The sequence below is a fragment of the Gymnoscopelus microlampas genome (assembly GCF_963454915.1).
Source record: "Gymnoscopelus microlampas genome assembly, chromosome: 15".
NCBI lineage: Eukaryota > Metazoa > Chordata > Actinopteri > Myctophiformes > Myctophidae > Gymnoscopelus > Gymnoscopelus microlampas.
The window spans coordinates 3,738,491-3,763,177 of NC_139952.1; the positions used below are offsets into that span (position 1 = coordinate 3,738,491).

Sequence of the window (24,687 nt, forward strand, 5' to 3'; positions counted from 1 at the left end):
CAGTGCGCTCTACACTGAATAGACGACGGGCCTCGCGTATGCCAGCCATACCACAGACTGTGGAAGATGTGCGCATAGAGGGCGAGTGGGCTACAACTTGGCGTGGGAGCAATTTCCTGTGTCATCAGGACAATGATTGGGGACTTTTGATGTTTGGCACCAATCCAAATTTTGCCAAGCTCAGTAGGTGCCACGACATCTATATTGATGGCACGTTCAAAAGCTCTCCGGGCCCTTACATGCAATTTGTCACCATTCACGGCAAATACCTGGGTCGAGTGGTGCCATTGGTGATGTGCTTGCTGACTGGCAAAACAGTTGGCCAATACAGGCAGGTTCTGACCCAGGTGAAACGCAAAGTGCGGCGTGTAACCGGGCACGCATGGGAACCACGGCGCGTCATCACTGACTTTGAGAGCTCACTGTTGCTGGCTATTCAAACGGAACTGCCCAACAGCCGGTCATCCGGCTGTTATTTTCATTTCTGCCAGAGTCTGTGGAGGCGCGTAAAAGAATTGGGCCTTTCAGGTCCATACCAGAGGGACAACAGTCTGAGAAAATTCGTGCAGAAATTAATGGCCATAGGATACCTGCCCCGGCCATTGGTGGCTCTCAACTTCAGACTGTTGTCAACCGACAGAGACACAGTACGCCTCACAAGGCGCTTTCCTCGGCTGACGCGTTTCATCCGATACATGTACCTCAACTACATCCAAGATGGCTGTCAATTTCCAACACGACTGTGGAACGTCTTTGACAGAGATTCGGACAACCGGACTAACAACTATGTGGAAGGTAGGCCTGCTAACTAATCTTAATTTGCATAATAATAATAATTGTAATAATAATAAATAATAATAGTAATAATAATAATAATAATTATTATTATTATTATTATGATGTATTATTATTACAATAATATGATTCTGATTCTCGCTCACAATGCGCACAGCTTGTAGATCTGCTATTTTCTATGTATAAAATAGGGCTAAAGTGGTTAATGTATGTTTTATAATATAATAATTTATATCTGCAAAGTAACTATTTACATTAAACTTTTACATTGACCACTTGAACCCTAGCATCCCTTTTCTGAGGAGAACTTAAGCCAAAAATAGCTGCTATTTTTGAGTTATAGGTGTAGAGGGAAAAAAGAGCAGCAAACGTTTATCTGAAATACATTTTTTTACAATATAGAGGGGGTCCCTGCTTCATCTCTCTCTCAGCTAGGGGGTCCTTGGCCTGAAAACGTTGAAGACCCCTGAACTAAAGTTTTCAAATAATTGTAGTGGAGTCAAAGTACAATATTTGCCTCTGAGATGTAGCGGAGTAGAATTAAAAGTATTGACAAATTGGAAATACTATTAAAGTGAGAAATACCTCGAAATTGCACTCAAGTGCAGTACTTGAGTAAATGTACTTACTTTACACCACTGATTGTAGCTTAGTGCATGGACATGATCATGTTTTTATTGTTTTTGTTTTGTAGGTTTTCATCAACGGTGGAATTCGAAACTGCAGAGGAGGCACCCATCCCTATGGATTTTCCTGCGGCAGCTCAAGGATGAGCAACGTTTGGTGGAAATCACATCGGCAGCTGCTGAAAGAGGAGAACCTCGGCCACGGCCAAAAAAGAAGTGGCGGGACTTGGAGGAGCGCATTGTCCGTCTGAAGCGCGAGTACAACCAGGGGGTGCGCACACTGGAGGAGTACTGGAATGCTGTGCAGCATTCAGTACACAATTTTGTTTAGGGTGGATGCTTTACTTTTTTACACACGTGTTAGGTGTATATTTGTTTTCTTGACCATAAGAATTTATTTTTATGACATTTTGTTTAGAAAGATGCTAGGCCTGATTTTTTTAAGTTTTCAAATAATTGTAGAGGGGTAAAATCCAATATTTGCCTAGAAGTAAAAGTATTGAACATTTGAAATACTCTAGTAAAGTGAAAAAACCCGTCAGTGTAGTACTTGAGTAAAAGTACTTTGTTACTTAACATTAAGAATCCTTTTTCGTTTGTTTTTTACATTTTGTGTAGACAGATGCTATATACCTGTTGTTTTAAGTTTTCAAATAATTGTACAGGGGTAAAATACAATATTTGCCTAGAAGTAAAAGTATTGAACATTTGAAATACTCTAGTAAAGTGAAAATACCCGTCAGTATAGTACTTGAGTAAATGTACTTTGTTAATTAACATTAAGAATGTTTTTTTTGTTTACATTTTGTGTATACATTACAGATGCTATAGACCTGGTGTTTTACAGTACATTTTCAAATAATTGTAGTGGAGTAAAATACAATATTTGCCTAGAAGTAAAAGTATTGGAAATTTGAAGTAAAGGGAAAATACCCGTACGTATAGTACTTGAGTAAATGTACGTCGTTACTTTACATTAAGAATGTTTTTTTTGTTTTGTTTTTTTTACATTTTGTGTATACAGATGCTATAGGCCTGATGTTTTCAGTTTTCAAATAATTGTAGTGGAGTAAAATACAATATTTGCATGCGAGTAAAAGTATTGAAAATTGGAAAGACTCCAGTAAAGTAAATAAACCTACAAGTTGAGTAAATGTACTTAGTTACTTTACATTAAGAACACATTGAGAATGTTTTTTTGTATTACTTTTTGTTTAGACAGATGGTAGGCTTGATGTTTGTAGCTGGTTTGTTGGAACAACTTCTTTTTTTCTCCACAATATTGTATAGCCCTACCATTGCTTTTTTTATGCTATAGTAAAGAACTTTTAATTAGGCCTACACCATGTTGTGACTTCTTTGTGCATTAACCAATAGCCTCAGATGAAGATGATGATTATTGAATGATCATGGTATACAGTGACATCGTTGCCAAACCCCATATTAACAAAATGTTTTACTACGTGTTGTAGATCAGGTTTAAGCTTATAATCATAATATAATTATAAACACACTTTCAGCACGTCTGCTGTGCAGAGCGAGTGTGTTATTATTACTGCGCAACAAAAAGGCGTCTGCTTGGGGACAGCAGGTGGAAAGCTCCTTGATACACGAACGTGTATCAAGGAATCCAAATACAACGTCTGGATAATAGATTCATGAATTCAATTCAAACGCTAAGTGTATCCCTTATGCAAGTACATTAAATATACTTAAACTACCGAGAGAGAGAGAGAGAGAGAGAGAGAGAGAGAGAGAGAGAGAGAGACGGACGGAAAGACGGACGGACGGATGGACGGACGTCAGACAGACAGACAGACAGACAGACAGACAGACAGACAGACAGACAGACAGACAGACAGACAGACAGACAGACACGGGACGGACGGACAGATAGATAGATAGATAGATAGATAGATAGATAGATAGATAGATAGATAGATCCAAATACAACGTCTGGATAATAGATTCATGAATTAAATTCAAACGCTAAGTGTATCCCTTATGCAAGTAGGCCTACATTAAATCTACTTAAACTACAGAGAGAGAGAGAGAGAGAGAGAGAGAGAGAGAGAGAGAGAGAGAGAGAGAGAGAGAGAGAGAGAGAGAGAGAGAGAGAAAAACATTCTTTCTGCGCATTTTGGAATAATGAGATTTTTTATTTTTCGGAACAATGAAGCCTCGGGACAATGAGATGTCGAAATTATGGTACTTCGGACCAATGGTGCTTCGGACTAATGGGCTTTCGGACTAATGGGCAGGCCCCGGCAACGAGAAATTGCAGCATTCTTTATATAAATGTGTGCGTGCGTTCGTGTGTCTGTTCGGTAGGCCTACCTCTCTCATTCGGGTCGGTGTGTAAGTAATTGTAATTGTGCAATTACAATATGATGAATAAGTGGCCTCACATGGCATTAAGCATCATCGACGCTTTCTACCTGACACTCTTGCCTGTTCTTGTGTTTCATTCTCACTACTATTGCTGCTATCTAAAACCTATACTGCTAGAAAGCTGGGTGTCTCTTTTGATCCTGACCTGAATCTGTAAAACACGTCAACACGTTGTGAGCTTGCAGATCGGCTTCTTTTGGTGAAAAAACTCTAACCCTAACACCTAAACCTAACCTAAATGCCTAATCCTAACACTAACCCCAACCTGATTTTATTTTGTTTTATTGTAAACCTCTAAAAATATGTTTTAATCACAACCATTTGTCTTGTGTGGACCAGGGAAACAAATGGTCCTCTCTGTCTATTTCTCAAATTCTACTATACTTGTGGGAACATTTGGTCCTCATAAGTATAGAAATACAATACTCGTGCGCACGCACGCACGCACACACACAGTACGTGTGACCATGATCAGAAAGGCAGTCAGGCTTTATAAAGACAGTGCACAGTGAACAGCATATGCACCTCTCCTTCTGTTACGGAGCAAACAGAGAACACGGTAAGTCACTAAACACTTAATTCTTATAATCTCAACCAAATTAGAGAACAGTAGCAAATTCACTCTGAATGTATTGATAACTTAAGCATCAGTTTGGTGTAATCTGTGTTAGTTGTGTGTGAGATGTGCTAAAGTCTTGAGCATTACTTTATATGATTTAAACAACGATATCCTGGACCATCATGCTGAAAACTAAATATTCATATTACTCAGGTTTGATAAGCAGCTGAGAGATAATAGTGCTGATAATGTATTAGATGGCACATTGTGGTCTAAAGAACTTAATAACAGTACAATTGCTTATTGCAACAATATATCACAGAGTATGGGGCTCCTAGAATTCACGTTGACGCTTACGTTAGATAAGCATACAGGAGACACATAGGCTGTATAGAGCGAACCTAGTGAACCTTGCATTGTGTTAGAAACCTGCATACACTTGGTGTTAGCGGGTCAAATTTGGCTCGTGATTTAACTCAGAAAATATATGAAAAGCAGTTAAAATCAACTCCTCCTGGGATTTTTTAACAATGTGCATGAAACTTTCTGCAAATGCGAACTTTAAACAGGCATAAGTCATGCCTCGTTTGGCCGACAGCCATGAAACTTGCTTACACATTACCTTTAGCTGAGAGAGGGGTGAAGCAGGGACCCCCTCTACATATTGCATAAAATTGTGCTGCAGATTAAACTTTTTCATAGATTTTATACATTGCCACATACTTATTTGACAGCACTATCATCAGTGTAAACTTGACCTTTGGCTCTGTACTTGGCCCTGCATACGGCATTGGCATAGTAACTCTGGGCCAGGTTCCTGTTTACATGTTGTTGACTGGTACCTGCTCTGAGTGAGGAAGCTGCTCATTCAGTGAGGAAGCTGCTCATTCAGGAATCACGTTAACATCAAACATGTGGACCACAGTTCCATTATTGAGGCTGTTTGTCTGGGGCGGGCTATTATTGTACTGTGAGACACTGCAATTTGGACTGCAGCCCTTCCTACACATGGGCTTTTTGCTTGTTTTGTAACAGTGGTAATCTAGGAATTGAAGTTTATGTATTACTTCTGTAATAAATCACTGTAAATGGAATGAGCGGATTTGACTGAATATTAGTTTTTTTTTACTAACCCTATTGTGCTTTTTGTGTCTTTTTACAGATGGAATTCCGGTTACTTTTGATATCGGTATTATTATCAGTCCTTCATAACAGCAGGGCACAACAAGGTAAGATGCAGAAGACATTTTAATATGACACATTTCTTTATTGACAACAAATATCACATGATTTAGTTACAATTATTGGTACTTCCAGCTCTTGATTTGTGTCACATCAACCTCTTTCTAGCTTCTCCGTCCTGTGTCTTTGTCTACTGTACAATCTACAGATACTCTACCTGTAGACCTATATTCATCATAACATGCTACCCATTTCAGCATGATACCCATTTGTCTGAGATTACTAATCATAGAAGTCAAGCTTGTTTATTTACCAGGGCATGATATAAATCAAAATCTGTCGTAGAGGCAATGCAACACTTTCTAACCGCATTCACAGCCGCCCTTCAGATTATTATAATACTGTATGCCTGAATATACTGTTCAACAGGCTCTATTCACAGCAGCCATATTATCACTTCCTTCACAGGTGTTACCAATGATACTAATGAAGGCTCTGTTCCATTTAGTGTAGCACAGTGGTTCTCAGATATTTCAATTTCCACAACCCCCATAACTCTGAGAGTGTACAAATGGAATCAAATGGACCCGCCCGTAAAGGGCCATTTCAGAGTGTTTCCAGTGAGCCAACATGCACAATATCAGCACTCTGTCTGACCAGAATGGAACAGAGCCTTCATTAGTATCATTGGTAACACCTGTGAATGTCTTACAAAATGGCTGCTGTGCATAGAGCCTGCATTGGGCTGTAGCATGTGCCTCATTATTAAACCATTAGAATCCAAGTCAATTTGGCTTTTTCCTAACCATGATCCGCTGTAAACTATGGTAGCCTACCATAGTGGCGTGCACAGACATTTTGAGGGGCAGGCGCGCAAGTGAAAAAGAAAGGGCATCTTGTGTGGCACATGGAACCGCAGACTGCCTAGTAGTGTGAGATTTATTACAGGCACAGCTTGTACGTCGTAATTGCATATGTATTTATTTCAATAGCCATATGCTGTCTGATGTTTCATAATATTCAACAGGTTGTTTTCTGCTAAATTACTGTAACAATTCAATACGACATAAATAAGTAGGCTACTACTATTCTTAATGTACCTGTACAGAAGATTGAAACACCACCTTGAACTGAGCATTATTCACTATCAGTCAGTGGACTCATCCAAAGTCACAGCTAAAATGCACTGTCTATGTTTTACAATTCTTTGTCATCTTTTAATGTTTTTCTTCTCATTCAGTTGATTATTCAGTGAGGCTGGTCGGTGGTTCAGACAACTGTTCAGGCAGAGTGGAGGTGTACTACGGTGACAGCTGGGGGACGGTGTGTGATGATGGGTGGGATCGATCTGATGCCGTGGTTGTGTGTAGACAGTTAGGCTGTGGAACAGATCGTGTGTCAGCACCAAGGAAAGCCCACTTCGGACAGGGTGTTGGAAACGTGTTGGATGGTGTCAGGTGTTCAGGCTATGAGTCACAGCTTTCACAGTGCTACAATTGGGATGTTGGAATTAACCACGGCTGTGGACACAGTCAAGATGCTGGTGTTGTTTGTACAGGTAAATATGAGTGTGAGCAATATGTGTGTTGTCATCCTATCCTATATTAAAATTGACTAAAGGGAGGACAGGCCGGCGGCCTGGCCGGCCAGCCGGCGGGCGGACCTCTGACGTCACGCTCATGTCAGCATGACTCAGCCATAACCACATAAGGAGTTCCCAATGCAGCTACGCCCAATGCTGAGCTCATATGACTAGATAGCACAATCCCTTAGATTAATCAGCACTTGGTATTGAGTGGGGTAGAGGTAAACACTTCACTGGGGTCTTAAGGTGGGCACCCTCCTTCATTGGTGTTTCGTTGATAGGCCCACGACACCTCCAAAGGGCTCAAAGGCAACACCTGGTGTCCCTGTTTTTTATCATCATCATTATCATAATCATCATCATCATCATCATCATCATTATCATCATCATCAGCCAGTATTTAAGTTCTACTGGCTGCTGGAATCAGAGAGTCAGCTTGTCTTTTTGTTTGGCTTCAGTTCAAATGTGGTCAGTGCCTCTCCACCAGAGCTACATGCCTCTTGGCATAATAGGATGAATGCATATTGTTCAGTCCATTGCCAATGTCCACCTTTCTTTTACTGACAAACTTTGAACATGCTATTTTCATTCACATTGGGAATCCAGGCTCCTGCTGTTGCTAAAATGTCTGCAAAAACATTAAAAGTAGGCTACTGGTTCTAACCACTAGCACACTGGTCAAAACTAAAGCGAAAGTAAAAGTGGGCACTCTGAACTCTCAATGACCCCAATAGGCTCTATTCACAGCAGCCATATTATGAAGACATTCACAGGTGTTACCCATGATACTAATGAAGGCTCTGTTCCATTCTGGTCAAACAGAGTCAGGGTGCTGATATTGTGCATGTTGGCTCACTGTAAACACTCTGTTACACCAGTGGGTCTACAGTTGGGGTCCCTAATCGTCTCTTATGGGGGTCCCTGGCTTATGTTTTCAAATGGGGGTCTGCGGGCTGATGAGTGTCAATTTGGGGGGGACCTTGACATGAAGGCTACACTGTAAAAAACAAAACAAACAAACTGTAAACTGTAAATTAAAAAAACGTTCAAACGGGCACTTGCTTGTCCAGAGGGCGAAACCTAGAGTCTATCTGTGCACGTCTATCACTTACTCATTTATAGTTTTATGACAATATTTTTTTTTTTTCCTTGGAAAAACTGCCTGAAGCATGACTCATCTCCTTTAAATTGGAAGGTAGCCCATAAAATGTTTTCACTGCCAGCAACTCAGACTGTGTCAAATGTCAGACTGTGTCGAAGTTAGCACTCAAATGAAGTGAGTGCTAACTTAAACCCTCTATACTTAGTAAAACTGACTGGAGTTGAAACTGTACTTGGTACGCTCTTTTTCACTCTACGCCAAATCCCTTCGACCAAAAATAGACAATCTTGTTTGCATGTTCTCCCCGTGTTCCCTAGGGTAGGTCACCCTCACAAAAACATGCAGTAATTCTGGTCACAATACGGCCTCCCCCTGGCCAGCCGGGGCGCCTGATGGAGGGGAAAGGAACTGGTTGGAATAACGTGTTCCTTCCACGCGCTACTTCCTACCGGGGAAACTCTCCTCTGTCAGGTGATAAGAAGGTCAGTTGGCTCTCATGCATCGAAGGAGGCATGAGCTCGGCCCTGGCCTCCCTAGGTTGGCAGAGGGAAGGTAGTGCCCAGGATTACATAGACAATTGGCACTGGGTGTAAAAAATGGGGTTACAAAATCGTGGGATAAAAATGGAGTTAAAAGATAAATAAATGCCAATCTACAAGCCCAAAACGCGTTGCAACGCGACACGTTGTGAGCTTGTGGATGAGCAATCTTTGGTGAACGTTCCCCTCAGAATAGCGACGCTATAGGGTTCAAGTGGTAAATAATACTGTTTCCATATACATTCATTGTTTGTGTATTCATTTCAGAGGAGAGTATCTGCATTAAGGCAAATGCACACTCATGTGGGGAATGTATCCAGGTCTCTGAAACGTGTGGATGGTGCACAGACGAAGTGAGTTCCATTGTTAAAGCTGACATTTCACTATTGTATCATAGATGTGATCGTTATTTTGTCTGTGAGTGATGTGTCTGCTATTTTGTCGGGGGGGGGGGGTCTAAGATGTGGTTCCTCGTCCAACACTGTGATTTCTTATGTTTTTACAACAGCTGTCAACTGTGAATGTTGTGAATTTTGACATCAGAGTGTTATTGTAGACTGGTATTTGTTTCCTGTTTGCCGAGCCTGCCTGTACCTCTTTAGCTCCTGACATCAAAGCGAGTAACAGAGATGTCACTCGTTAGATTTTACACCTGGAAAAAAAGGCTGTCAGGAAAGTCTTGATAAATTACAGTATATGCCTGTTCATTTTTGTACACGTGATACAGCAGCCATTTTAACAGACAAGGCTTAACCACTTATGCCCTATTTCATACTTGTTGACGCAACACTGAAAATAGCCGATCTACAAAAAATAGGGCATAAGTGGTTAATCGTGATTTAAAATGTCAGTTCTATAACTGTAGAGGCTCATCAACACAGTGTGAAAAAAGAAAGAAAAATAAACCTTATTATTCTAATTTATTTTGGATACTGTATTATCTGTATTTTATTTGTTTTGAAAGTCAGCAACTGTAATACAATGAAACCTCTAATTTACCAATGCCCATGTGATTTTATAAATCCATAGTGTTGTGGAATAACTTATACGCGTAATAATGGTGAAACCGTAATTGTTTTTTCTATGCACAGCAGCCATATTATCGCTTCCTTCACAGGTGTTACCAATGATACTAATGAAGGCTCTGTTCCATTTACTGTAGCACACTGTAGTACTCAGACCCTTTCATTTCCACGACCCCAATAACTCTGAGAGTGTACAAATGTAAGGGTCCATTTGGTTCCATTTGTACACTCTCAGAGTTACACATTTGGAAGCCCCTCAAGGAACCATGAGGGTCCCTGGACCCCAATTTTAGACACACTGGTGTAACAGAGTGTTTCCAGTGAGCCAACATGCACAACATCAGCACCCTGACTCTGTTTGACCAGAATGGAACAGAGCCTTCATTAGTATCATTGGCAACACCTGAGAATTTCTTCACAATATGGCTGCTGTGCATAGAGCCTATTAGGCGGCTGAATATATGAAAAAAAAGCACCTTACCCCAAAAGAATTTGAACAAAAGGTTTTTCAACTGTTTTTTGTTGTATGTGGTGTCCTGAATAACATACTAAAAGTTTACCAAAGTTTGCCCATTGGAAAGGTGTTATTTTCAAGATGGCGTCCAAGATGCCCCAAAAATCATTAAAACAGCCTAACTCCTTCATCATTTATCCTAGACAAATACTTTTTGTGTCTAACCCCATGTTTTGGGGGCCTGGGAATCCATTGGACTTGGTCCAAATTACAGAGATACAATTAGATAATTGTGAAATCCAATATTTTGTTTGTGACCCTATTAAAATCCTCTGAAATGGTCACCCGTTTCAAGTTAACTTAACTAATTATATAATAAATGTTCAACTACTTATATTTATTTTTTACTGGAACAAGGCTTCAAGATATCCTCAAAACACAACAAAACTAGTAGTCACAATTTGCAGTAATTCAGAAGGTAGTGGCAGAGAATATTGTCAGTTGATAGATAGTGTTGTGTTTAATATTGAAAGGTTTTGGATAGCTGTGGAACAAATTTAGCCCAAACTAAATTAATCTTTGACTATACACCCCAACCCCCAAACAATGTCTTGCATTATGAACCAATATCTCTACCCCTCCCCTTACTCACCCCACAGGAACTTCATAACTCCTCCCCGACATACACAAGAATATTTATTTTACTCGTGGATGCGCAGTGTCATCTTGTAGACACACGATTTTGAAAAAACATTAAATAGATATAGAACTTTTTAACACATTAGGAAGGCAATCAGTGTGAGTGTGCAAAGAGGGGAGGGGGTGGTTATGGAGGTTAGTGTAGAGCTGTCAGAACCGAGTATCTACTGGGTGCCTAGACAGAGGGGAGTATGAGGGGTGGGTCTGGTCTAGAGTTTAGTGGGCCTAGGGTTCCCCTCAGGTGAGTAGAGGGGAGTATGGGGGTCACTGGATTGCTCCCTGGGCACTTGGAGTGCAGAAGAGCAAAGTTAGGACTAGGAGGCAAGGAGACCCTGAGTTTCTGATCTCCCCCATGTCCGACGTGCAAAACCTCCAACAGAAATGATACGCAATTTCAACGAAGACAGTTCTGCAAACGACACATGAAATATAAACTTGTATCTTTGCCAGATCTCACTCCAAGTAGGCTTAGGGAGCCTGCGCTCTCCTCATTCTCAGCTCCTCCAAAAGCAACTTAGCATTTGGGATGCAAACAATTTCTAAGTCACGGCATGCTGGAGAACGGAGTGAGGAGGAGGCAGAAATTAAGGTATTGGAATTTAGCTAATGCGTGAGGCTGAGAGGAGTGTCCCTATGTCGCACTGGCTCACAGGAGAGTCGGTGGTGGCTGACCATTAATATTCCCAATGTTTTCACAATGTTTTCCTCTTTCTTACCCATACCCATATATTTGAGGTAATATTGAGTCTTAAGAGTATTTAAATTGTAACTTTAGAAATGTGCAGATACTATGTAGGCTATACATTTATACTGTATGTTGGTTGGTTTACTGTTGAGTGAGAAAACAATGTTGCACATAAAGCCAACCATCTGGGGACCCCAAAATCATTTGGGGGACCCCCAGTTTGGGAACGGGACACCTTTACAAACAAATTGGTGAAGACATTTCTCTGTAAGGAATTTCTTCCAAGATTTGTGTAATATTCCCAGTCTATCACTTGGTAGCCATGTTTTTACAAATGTCACAGTACCACCCAGTAATAATTAATGTATTCCTTATTGGTATCCAAATACTGTACATTTTTGAAGCTTCAACAGAATGTGAATTACATGATTAATTCACCAATCCTGGGCATTATAGTATGTAGAAAAGGGAGAAATGTCCAATGACATTGTTAAATATGCTTATAACCAATTGCTTTATAATATATAATTGTACTTATAATCACTTGCTTATAATTTATATATGCTAATTGGATTCATAGAGCACCAAAACATGGGGTTAGGCACCAAAATTACTTGTGTAGGGCAAATAATGAAGGAAATTTGACATTTCTAATGATCAGATTTCGGTAAACTTTTGATATGTTATTAAGTACACCTGATACTACAATAAACCATTGAGAAACCTTTTGTTCAAATTATTTTTGGGTCAAACCATATTTTCAGCCGCCTATATTGTTGCATCCCTACCCAGCAGACTGGTGGTAATTAACTGGTGAAGTTGTTTTATGTTGGTTATTATGATGTGATATATTTGAATTGAATTTCTCTTCTACATAAACAGTATTTCATTTGAACTTCAAAATCAATCTAATCGTTTTGATGAATGTTTGAGAAAAAGGATTATTCAGGTCATGTGGTGTCCTGGGAATTAGGGGTGTGCCGATACACTAATTTCACCAAACGATACGATACGATATTTGGCTCACAACTTCGATACGATATCGATACGATACGATGCGCACTTTTTTTTATTATGAAAATATATGGGGGAGGAAAAAAGTAAATGCAAACAAATAAATCTGTTTTTGCATTATTCAGACATGCAAACTTGTAGCTTTTCAGCTACAATAGCCGTTTTCAATCCAAATAGGGCAATAGTGTGACACCTGACCCGAAAAAACAACAACATGTTGTCACCCTTTTCACCTCGGGGCTGTTTGCATGCCTGATTATAATGATTGTAAAAAATATATATATATATATCGGCACACCCCTAGAATTAGGCTGTTTTGACTCAGTGCACTGTCTCAGACTCTCTGTGCCTTGTAGGCTATCATATTCATGTGCATTCAATCTATACACATAATTAACCTTATTTGTATCTGTGTCTCTTTATGCTTGCTGTCCGAGAATAATGAATTGCATATCATTGATGTTGGATCCAAGAGTCGCATCTGTTGAACATTTCTGTGACTCCGTCCTTGTTTACAGTTTTCAAATAATGGAATGGAAATAATTTGTTTAATGAATGAAAACGTCATAGAGACAGAGTCTGTGAATTGGAGAAGTAAACACTATCCTCCTTTTCTTCTTGGCTTTTGCCTGCAGGCTCAAAATGTGAAAGAAACCTAATAGTCACACTTTGTGTCAAATGGCAACTGAAGTATTTTAAAAATAAATCCTGTATTGAATGGTTATTCCCTCTTTTTGATCAGATGGTCTAAATTCCTGAAAAACTGCAATGCAAATCATGTGATGACCAGCAGTGGTGGAAAGTAATCAAGTACATGTACTTAAGTACAAATTTGTACTTTACTTGAGTATTTCCAATTTACAATACTTTTACTTCTACTCCACTACATCTCAGAGGCAAATATTGTACTTTTACTCCACTACATTTACTTGAAAACTTTAGTTACTAGTTACTTTTCAGATATAAACTATGATATAATGAAACATACAATAACCACTTTTGCCCTATTTTATACATAGGCTATTTGAAAATAGCCGATCTACAAGCTCGATCTACAAGCTCTACGAGCTTGTAGATCTGCTATTTTCAAATATTTAGTACTTTTACTTTTGGTACTTTAAGTACATTTTGATGCCAATACTTTTGTACTTATTTTCAAGTATTTTTTTTATTCTGGACTTATTTTTACATTGCAGTATTGGTACTTTTACTTAAGTAAAGAATTTGAGTACTTTTTCCACCACTGATGATGACCAATGATCTCTATTGACTTTGAACACTTTGTTTGGCCCTCACAGTGTCACTCTCTTCTTCCTCTCTGACAACAGAATTACCTCAACCAACAGAATGTCCAGGACCAGGACGAGTCGAGGTTGGCCCGTTGCGACGACCTGGCATCCCTGATAAAAAGGAACTGCAGCGTGACCACGATCGAGAACCCACGCGGCAGCAAGGTTGTTGTCAGGGACAAACCTGTCACTAACCGCAACTTCCGCAAGAAGGACGTGGCTGAGAAACTAGACCCTGAACAGATCACTCAGATCCAGCCTCAGAAGCTCACCCTCACCCTCAGATCTGGTAAAGATGACATCATCTTTATCAGTCCCTTTGGGGACATTTGGCAGCAGAAAGCAGGGGCGTCACGGGCATTCACTGTGTGTACGTCGCGACACCCTCACTCTCACAGATCCGTGATTTCATACCCCCCACTTTTTGAAAAAATAAATAAATATATATATATATATATTGTTTGATAATAAATCGGTAAAATCAGGCAAAAATAAGAATTAAATAACCTAACCCTAAAACCGAAATAAAGTAACCAAAACACAAAAAAAAACGAACAAAATCTGCCCAAAAAACGCAAAATTTTGAAAATACAAAATCTGTTTACATTTGACAGTTACAAATGATTTTAATGATTTTTCAAAAATAGCAGATCTACAAGCTCATAGCGCGGAGCTTGTATATCTGCTATTTTTGAATAGCCAAAGTGTAAAATAAGGGGTATAGTCCACCGAAAGTCAATCCCCCCCACCTTCTGAGAGCCCGTGACGTCCCTGGCAGAAAGTAATCGTTAGCAATACTAACAATAATGGTAATGCTAATGATAATAACAATGACAACTGGGCACTTTTCCAGCCAACAGCACAATACTTCACAATAAAACAGAGGTGAAACATCTATTTAGATGTTTTTTGGAACAGACAATCCCAAGGGAATTGGGGAGCAGCACAGAGGAAGAAAATGGAGTGAGCTAAAATGAAAGTTAAATACTTCAATCAAGTATGCAGGTCATAAAGCATAAAGATCAGTTGGATTATGTTTGGCTTTCTGCACACTGTTTTTGAACAAAGTTTTCCCACATTATCAGTGTGTTAGAATAACAAAAGTCTAGATGAGTTGGGATGAAGGAGAAAAATACAAATCTGTAATTCTCAAAAATGTCTTTTAATGCAAGATCAAAGAAAATAATATTTTTAGAAGGACAGAGGCAGTAGTTAACAGTGGTTGTCTTTGGGAGATATGTCAGTAAATAGCATACATCGCTCTCCGACCAGGTGAGCCTCAGACCTTCTCTCTGAAGTTCAAGCGTGCCGAGGACTACCCCATCGACCTGTACTACTTGATGGACCTGTCCTTCTCCAATGAGGACGATCTGGAGAACGCCAAGAACCTGGGAACCGACCTCAAGAGGGAAATGCAGGAGATCACCTCTGACTTCAGGATCGGTAGGAGTTTCACTAAATGAAATTAGATGAAATAGTTTTTTTTTTTATCAAGAAATGTAATCGGCGAGCCTACTAGTTCAAACATGTGATGGCCATAAATCATTGATACAAAATCTTCTCTTTCTTATATGTAACCTGCTTTCACCCCAGCATATATTCCAGCAGGAGAAATGTCTTCTACAGTACGTCAGTACAATATCTTGCAAACACAGTAGCTCTGAAAACACAATCCTTTGTTGTTCTTAGGGTTCGGTTCCTTTGTGGACAACAACAGCACCACGCCCACCGGGCTCCTCAACCCCTGCACAGGCAATCAGGACTGCACCCGCCCCTTCAGCTACAAGAACGTCCTGAGCCTCACCAAGGAAGGAGACGAGTTCAACAAGCTGGTCAGTCAGCAGCAGATCTCAGGGAACCTGGACTCTCCTGAGGGAGGCTTAATTGACGCCATCATGCAGGTGGCTGTCTGCGAGGTGAGAAGGATTCAGTTACACACTGGAGTATGTAGTTGGTTGGACTGCATTAGCTAAGCTACACACTATTGCCCTCTGTTTGTCGGACTTGAACTCTAAATTAAGCGTCTGTCTGTCTCGGTCCTGTTAGAAACAAATCGGCTGGAGGAACGTGACTCGTCTGCTGGTGATCTCCACCGACGCTGGTTTCCACTTCGCCGGAGATGGCAAGCTGGGTGGCATCGTCCTGCCCAGCGATGGCAAATGTCACCTGGAGAACAACGTGTACACCATGAGCCACTACTATGTATGTGTTTCATACCGGAGTATAGTTTTTGTAAACAAGTTATTCTTACCTAAAATATAATGGACACTTCAGTTCTTTCTCACGATTTCTGTGTTTTCATTGGTGTTATTTATATGCGCTGAGTGTTTGGCTTGTTCCCTTATTGATTTCGTTATTTTATTCATTTCATTATTTTTAAATAACAGGACTACCCCTCCACTGCACACTTGGTGCAGAAGCTGAGTGATCACAACATCCAGACAATCTTTGCCGTCACAGAGGATTTCCAGCCCGTTTACAAGGTAAAGCTGTCATCTTTATGTAGAACTTGTTTCCCACTCTTGAGACTTCATAGTCATCCAATGATTATAGACTTGTGTGATATCGCAAAGAAGTTGATGTGATCAAATGTCATGTTCTGTCCCTTACAGGAGTTGAAGAATCTCATCCCCAAGTCGGCTGTGGGAACTCTGTCCTCCAACTCCAGTAACGTCATCAAGCTCATTATTGATGCTTACAATGTGAGTTGAACGGTAGTGTGTTCACATGTTCAAGGAACATGTTTAGCGCTTTTCTAGACAAAGTTACAAAGTCCTTTTACAGAACATGTTAAAAATAGCAGGGTGGCATTCTACACTAAAATCAAAAGGCTTGGCTAGTTCGACACGCTATGCTCCTTAGCTTCAATGGTAAATGCAGGGAATGCATGAACCTGACCTCAGGATGCTGCTAATAGTACCTTCTTCAGAACTGGTCCATTGATAAATACGCAACTACCAATGGAGAAAGTTTTCCTCACAGCGGAACAACTTGTTGCTGGATGAAAAACAATTGTTAATAAAAAGTATCATTTAACCTCTCTCTGTATTCTAGTCTCTGTCATCTGAAGTGATCCTGGAGAACAGCAGGCTGCCTGAGGGAGTCTCCATCACGTACAAAGCCATCTGTAAGAACGGTGTGGTGGGGACCGGGGACAATGGGAGGAAGTGCTCCAACATCTCCATTGGAGATGAGGTATTAATTCATCTTAACAACAGAAAGAATTGGAAGAACTCAAGATTGCATTGTAAAAACAACAACTCGGGATGTTTGTCTGAAATGTGAAAAGAAACTTAGTGTATTTTTTTTTTCTCTAAATTTTTATCCCACGATTTTGTAACCCTATTTTTAACACCCAGTGCCAATTGTCTATGTAATCCTGGGCACTACCTTCCCTCTGCCAACCTAGGGAGGCCAGGGCCGAGCTCATGCCTCCTTCAATGCATGAGAGCCAACTGACCTTCTTGTCACCTGACAGAGGAGAGTTTCCCTGGTTGGACGTAGCGCGTGGAAGGAACACGTTATTCCAACCAGTTCCCTTCCCCTCCATCAGGCGCCCCGGCTGGCCAGGGGGAGGTAGTATAGTGACCAGGATTACTGCATGTTTTTGTGGGTATTAACTACCCTAGGAGACACGGGGAGAACATGCAAACTCCACACAGAAAGGCCCTTTCGCCAACCCTAGGGTATGGGCGCTGATGACGCAGAGGAGAGAACACGCCCACAGCGTCCCCTGTGGGAATCGGACCTTCTAGCTGTGAGGCGACAGCGCTACCGACTGCGCCACCGTGCCCCTGGAATTTAGTGTAGGCTAATGACGCTTTAATATTCCTCTGTTTCGCAGGTGTACTTTGAGATTTCCGTGGAGTCCCAGAAGTGTCCGTCTCACGGCAAAGCAGAGAGCATTAAGATCAAGCCCCTGGGATTCACTGAGGAGGTGGAGATCGTGCTCAAGTTCATCTGCGACTGTCAGTGCTCCAAAGGAGGAGAGCCCAACAGCCTGATATGCCACGAAGGCAACGGAACCTTTGAATGTGGAGCCTGCAAGTAAGAATGAAGGCAAAAGTGCCACTCTTATGTTTCTTGCTCACTGATAGCCCATTGATCTGGAAAGATGATAGGACCACCTGACCATATTCCTTGAAATATACAGACCAACTGAATCCCGGTTAAAGTTGTCTCAGGGCTATCATAGGGCGGTTTCACACTATGGTCCCGGGTGCGCACCCTGGACCACTTGGCTGATGTTGTGGTAGTGTGAACGTAGCGAACCGTTCGCCGTAACGCATCACGTTCCGTACCCGAAACCACCTTGGGAGGTAGTCTTGGGTCCGATTGCTGCGGAGTCGGGAACGGAACGCGGCAGTGGGTACATACACACATCTCCGTTTGCTGGCGTAAAACGGGTTGCAACGAAACGGAAGCTCTTGTTCCGGATCCGGCCATTTCTGTCTGTTACTCAATGAAAAGCAGAACACGGATGTGCCTTTTCCGGACCGGATCGCGTCCGTTTTTCCGTTTCTTTTTTAACATGGGAGTGGATGGGACTTCCGGCCGTTCGTTCGGTCGCAAACGGAGATGTCTGTATGTACCCAGTGTGAATCCATCCGTTCCAAGAGAAGGAAGTGGACTGCTAATCATATATCATTTATATATTTTTATAATGACGCATTATTTTAGCTGGGTTATACCTTCTCATAGTTATACTTGAATGTTGACAAGAAATAATAATCCTGCTAGTGTTTGAGTAGCGCGAGCCGTGAAAAATAATAAACAAAAAACACATGTGTGGCGAACGTATTTATAAGAATAAATACACCAAGGATTAGTCTGTGACGTCACTGCTAAATTACCAAGGATGCGTCCGTGTCGCCAATATCATATTAACAGACGACAGTACATTTCGAGGTTTCAAAGACCAGTGCACACACTGCTTTGGTTGTGTATTGTTGATCTGTTGTTATTATAACGCAAGACAACGTCAGGAACACAGTCAAACTTTATTATTCACTCTAGAATGACTTTTCTTCTGTGAATGACATTCTCTCTCCCAAAGCACCATAGTCTACAGCGCCCCCATGAGGCACCTATTTACCATTACTGTTAAATGAAATGGTCTCGAGTCTTGGCCACTGTGAATGCTGGCCAACCAAACGTTCCCGGGAACGCTTCGATTCAAACGGACCCAGTGTGAAGCCGCCCTTAATAGATTGGTTTTACATTGTTTTTTTTGTAACTTATTTTCCAGGTAGAAAATTCAACAAACAAAAAGACAAATATGAGAATGACACATACACAGAAAAATTAAATGAAATGAAAATAAACTAGAAAGGTTGCTCCTCGTAGCACAGGTCTCCGCCAGGTCAGGTAGGTTATTGTGGCCTCCTGGTGGTGCTATAATAGGCCAATGTGAAAAGGGTGCGATTTGTTCTTAGGCTTTTCACTGCAGTCGGACACTGCATTCATGATTTGAGGCATTTTGTTCCAAAAAGATGTTTTGCAAAATTAGACCTGCTGGTGGCGCTATAACAGGCCAATGTGAAAAGGGTGGCATTTCTTCCTCGGCCTAATAGAAATGTCTGTGTTCATGATTTGAGGCATTTTGTTCAAAATGGACCAATCCTGCAAACTTTGGAAGCCAATCTTAGAAAATCAGGATGGAATATGGGAAATTGGATAAATCTGTGTTGATCACATGACTATAGAGATAATGTGTACCGATTTGTGTGACGTTTGGTCAAAATCTGTAGGAGTAGTATCAATAAATGTTTTTTTGCACATATCTGCCTCCTGGTGGCGCTATAACAGGCCAATCTGAAAAATTGGGCCAGAGGTTCTGAATTGGCATCCAGGGAGTGTGCGTGCATAGTTTCGCAGCGGCCGGGCCAACGGTACCAGAGATTAGCTGCTAACAGACGGACGGACGGACGGACGGACGGACGGACGGACGGACACACGGACGGACGGACAGGGGACAAAACATACTCTCTCGCCATGCCATTCGGCCTGGCGGAGACAATAAATAAAGTAAAGGCAAACAAAAAGACATAAAAAATTGTGTTGAGGTGGACGTTAAAACACAAGGGTTAACATATTAACGGATTACAGTCTTTTCTTTTATTTATTTATCAATAAATCAATGAGTTACATTTCTCATCAAACAGTAAGAAGTCTATTTCTTCCAGTTCTTCGCATATTGTTCCGCTCTCAGCCTAAGAGAGAAGGTCAGATTCTCCATAGAGTCTACAGTATCTTGGTTTTACATTGTGCATATAACATAAGTATAACTCACTTAATCTCATGTCAATGGTGATGTCTTGGTTTTGTAGTCTTTTCCATTAGAAAAAAGGTCCAGTATTTGTCCTTGTGGTCTCTGTTATGTTATGTTATGTCTTGTAAATATGAACTGGTACAGTATACAGTATGTCCTGGTGGTGTCTCTTATTATGTAAACGTGTCTTGTAAATATGAACTGGTACAATCCTGGGGTTTTTGTTATGTTGTCCCATGTGTCTTGTAGTATTTGACTTTGACTCGTCTCGAGTTGTCTGTCATTCATTCTATAATAGTGAACGTGAGGCTACATTTCCTTGTATATATTTAAGATTGTATTATGTTCTGGTCTGCTCTATGCTCTCGTATGTAACTTGTGTGTATTTAATTTTGTTCTTTCAGGTGTAATGAGGGTCGTATTGGCAGGCTGTGCGAATGCAGTAACTACGGGGTGGATGTGGACTATCTGCCAGATCTGGACGACTACTGCCGCAAAGACAACGGCAGAGATATCTGCAGCAACAATGGAGACTGTGTCTGTGGCACATGTGAGTGTAAGAAACTGGACAACCCTACCGAGAGATACAGTGGCAAGTTCTGCGAGTGTGACAACTTCAACTGTGACCGCTCCAACAACAAGCTCTGTGGAGGTGAGCCGCCTGGACTGCTTTGTGCGACTCCTTTTTTTTGCCATGGTTTGCTTTGGAACACTCCTCACCTCTCCTCTCCTCTGCTTGTGTCTCTCCTCTTTCAGGACATGGACGCTGTGAGTGCAGAGTGTGCGTCTGTGACGCCGGCTACACCGGAAGTGGCTGTGACTGTTCCCTGGACCAGTCCCCCTGTCTGGCCAAGAATGGACAGATCTGTAATGGCCGTGGGGTCTGTGACTGTGGCGTCTGCAGGTGCACCAACCCCAAGTTCCAGGGCACCACCTGTGAGATCTGTCCCACCTGCCCTGGAGCCTGCACGGAGCACAAGTGAGTCTCCATATCCTGGCAGATTGGATGACAAGATGGCATTTACTGCCAAAATCCCAGTCAGAATAATGTCCCACGTCAAGAAAATAGCTATATTTCATATGTTTCAGAATGTAGAATTCTAGCAGCTTTCAGGAAAATATAAATGAGAAAGTACATTTTGAGTGGCCACAATAAATAAACCACCAGCTCGGTGGCGTTGCGCGGTCTGCCCTGAGATTTGGAGTAAGTAAGTAAGTAAGGGGTTCAATTGTGCTTGACAATGTGTCACAAAAGTGATGTTCAGGTTCCCGTACCCAGCACTGTCTGGTATGTTCCGGTGCTTTCCCCTCCCTCCCTCTGCACTAAAGACCTATAAACGCTCTTTTGTGCATTTACTGTATACATTTTGGGCCATATGTGCCCTCCCGCAGGCTGATACTTTAGGCTGGGTTTACTGATATCTTGTTAATTCAATTAAAAATACGAAAACATCTTTCTCTCTCCACAGGGACTGTGTCCAGTGCCGGGCGTTTGAGATCGGTGAGAAGAGGGACACATGCCAGCGAGACTGCAGCTACTTCAACCTGATCAAGGTGAAGGGCCGCGACGGGCTTCCCCAGCCCTACGACCACAGCTTCCCCCTGGTCCACTGTAAGGAACGCGACGCCAACGGCTGCTGGTTCTACTACACCTTAATTTCATTTTTCTACGCTCCGGAACGACGGAACGATGGCACCAAGGAGGTCGTCGTGGTGGAAACGCCGGGTGAGTGCCGGTGGCCAAGGCATTATGGAAAATGTAGGCATGTTTGACGCAGATAGCAGATTTGCAAGCTAGCATAGTTATATACTGGACGATACCGCATTGGCTGGGTTGCTGGTCATTGGAGCAACGTGTCAACGGTTGCGGAATATAAGGATAATAGGCTCTATGCACAGCCAAATGGACCCTCCCGGGTGCATTTGGTTCCATTTGTACACTCTCAGAGTTATGGGGGGTCCTTGAAATCAAAAAGTTTGAGAACCACTGTGCTACACTAAATGGAACAGCGCCTTCATTAGTATCATCTGCGAAGGAAGCAAGGAAGGGGCCCAATTTCTGTCCAATATGGCTGCTGTGCATAGAGCCTATTCCTTTAACAGGTCCGTTCATGAAAGTCCTTGCGGTATTGTTTCCAATGAGGGCCTGTGAGCAATTAGGGGTTAAGAGTCTTGCGCAGGGACAAATTTCATTTCATCGACACATTTGCTGGCCTGGCCAGGAATCGTACCTGGAGCAACCAGGGCCTCTGGCTCCCTAGGTGGGCTCACTAACCACTCAGCTATGGCCGCCCCCGAGGTGGTGCCGCTATATTGGTTAGAGCAAGCTGTGACTCCTAATAATAATAATAATAATAATACCTGGGATTTATATAGCGCTTTTCTGAGTACTCAAAGTCGCTTTACAAGGCTAAACTAAGTGGAACAAAATCAAAACAAAACAACTTTAATGAGAAAGTACAGAGAATAAAAAGTTAAAAGGCTACAGAAGGCCAGGGAATAAAACACAAGTTGAGACTAGGGTGGTAGGAGAACAATTAGGTGGGGAAAGCGGTTCTGAAGAGGTGGGTTTTGAGGGAGGTTTTGAACACGGCAAGGGTGGGGGCGGTTTTGATGTGAGGTGGAAGTGGGTTCCAGAGGGTGGGTGCTGCAACGGAGAATGCCCTATCACCCCAGGTGCGCTTTGTTTTTTTGGTGGGGAATTTGAGGAGGTTGGCATCGCTGGATCTGAGTGAACGGGTGGGAACGTGGTTGTGAAGGAGGTCGGAGATGTATTGGGGTGCCTGGTGGTTGAGGGCTTTGTAGGTGGTGATGAGGATTTTGAAGTTTATTCTGTGTTTGACCGGGAGCCAGTGGAGGTTGTGTAAGACTGGTGTGATGTGGTCTCTGGAGCGGGTGTGGGTGAGCAGGCGGGCGGCTGAGTTCTGTACATATTGGAGTTTATTGAGGGTTTTGGCGGTGATACCGTGAAGGATGCTATTGCAGTAATCTAACCGGGATGAGATGAAGGCATGGATGAGGGTTTCGGCAGCAGAAAATGTCAGGGAGGGACGGAGACGGGCAATGTTCCGGAGGTGAAAAAAGGCTATTTTGGTGATGTTGTTGACGTGTGGGAGAAATGACAGGGTGGGGTCAAAGATTACACCAAGGTTGCGGATGTGGGGGGAGGTTTTGATGAGGGAGCCGTCGATATTGAGTGAGAAGTCCTGGGTGGAGCGGGTGAGGGAGTCGGGGCCGATGATGATTATTTCAGATTTATTGCAGTTGAGTTTTAAAAAGTTGTTTTGCATCCAGGTTTTGAGTTCAGTGAGGCATGCGGTGATGGTGGAATGGGTGGCTGCGGTGATGGTTTTGGTGGAGAGGTAGATTTGTGTGTCGTCGGCGTAGCAGTGGAATTGAAGTCCGTGGTTGCGTAGAATCTGTCCGAGGGGAAGGATGTAGATGGTGAAGAGTAGGGGACCAAGCACTGAGCCCTGGGGGACTCCGTGAGTGACTGGGGCAGTGGGGGAGGTGCAGTTGTTGATTGAGATGTATTGCTGGCGGTCTGAGAGATATGATTTCATCCAGGAGAGGGCAGTGCCTGAGGTGGTGCCTGAGGTGGTGGTGGTGTCAAGGGGTTTGAGAAGTTTGCTTATGGTGGAGAACAGTGTCTTGGGGTTGTTGCTGCCGGATTGTATGATGGAGGAGTAATGGGAGCTGCGTGCGGTGTTGAGAGCATCCCTGTATTGCTGTTGGTGTGATTTGTAGATGTCAGAGTGGATAGTGAGACCGGTTCTCTTAGAGAGCCGTTCGAGTTGCCTGCCTTTGGCTTTGAGGTGACGGAGGTGATCAGTATACCAGGGGGCGGAGTGGGTGTAGGAGACAGATTTTGTTTTGATGGGGGCGAGCTGATTGAGACAGGAGGAGAGTGCACTGTTATAGCTGGATACCAGTTCAGTGGGGGAGGGGCTCTGGGCGAGAGAGTGGTTGAAGGTGGTGTCAGTCAATAGGGCGGAGAGAGATGAGGGGTGGATGGATTTCAGGTTCCGGAATGCTATGGAGCGCTGCTGTTTGATGAGCGGTGTGGGGATGTCAATGTCCAGGGTGAGGGCCAGGTGGTCTGAGATGGCAGAGGTGAGGTTGAAACTGGTGAGATTGCTAATGGTGATTCCAGTGGTGCAGATCAGGTCCAGGGTGTGTCCTTTTTTATGGGTAGGGAAGTCGACGTGTTGAGTGATATTGAACGAGTTCAGAATGTCCAGGAAGTCGGTGGCAGTTTTACAGATGGAGGAATCCAAATGCAGGTTAAAGTCCCCCAAAAGTAGAACAGATGGAGATATGGCGCAGAGTTGAGTGAGGAATTCAGAGAGATCGGAGAGGAATGCTGGGTTGGGTTTGGGGGGGCGGTAGATGACTGCAGTGACCAGGGGTTTGGGGCCGGGTAGTTTAAATGACTGCTGCTCAAATGAGGGAGGGGGTTGTGATAGCAATA

The 24,687-nt window shown here is 42.4% G+C and overlaps 1 protein-coding gene across 1 annotated transcript; it reads left to right on the top strand.

Annotated features, from left to right (window-relative positions):
• Positions 1 to 5,533: 5,533 nt before the first annotated feature.
• On the top strand, positions 5,534 to 21,989 carry LOC311061586 (integrin beta-1-like; the record flags this gene model as incomplete). Its single annotated transcript, XM_084080272.1, has 13 exons — positions 5,534 to 5,600; positions 9,047 to 9,132; positions 14,003 to 14,234; positions 15,218 to 15,388; positions 15,635 to 15,861; positions 15,992 to 16,147; positions 16,333 to 16,428; positions 16,558 to 16,647; positions 17,000 to 17,140; positions 17,790 to 17,992; positions 20,621 to 20,868; positions 20,973 to 21,195; positions 21,686 to 21,989. The coding sequence occupies 13 exons, from the start codon at positions 5,534 to 5,536 to the stop codon at positions 21,987 to 21,989; spliced, it is 2,244 nt and encodes a 747-aa protein (XP_083936398.1).
• Positions 21,990 to 24,687: the final 2,698 nt, after the last annotated feature.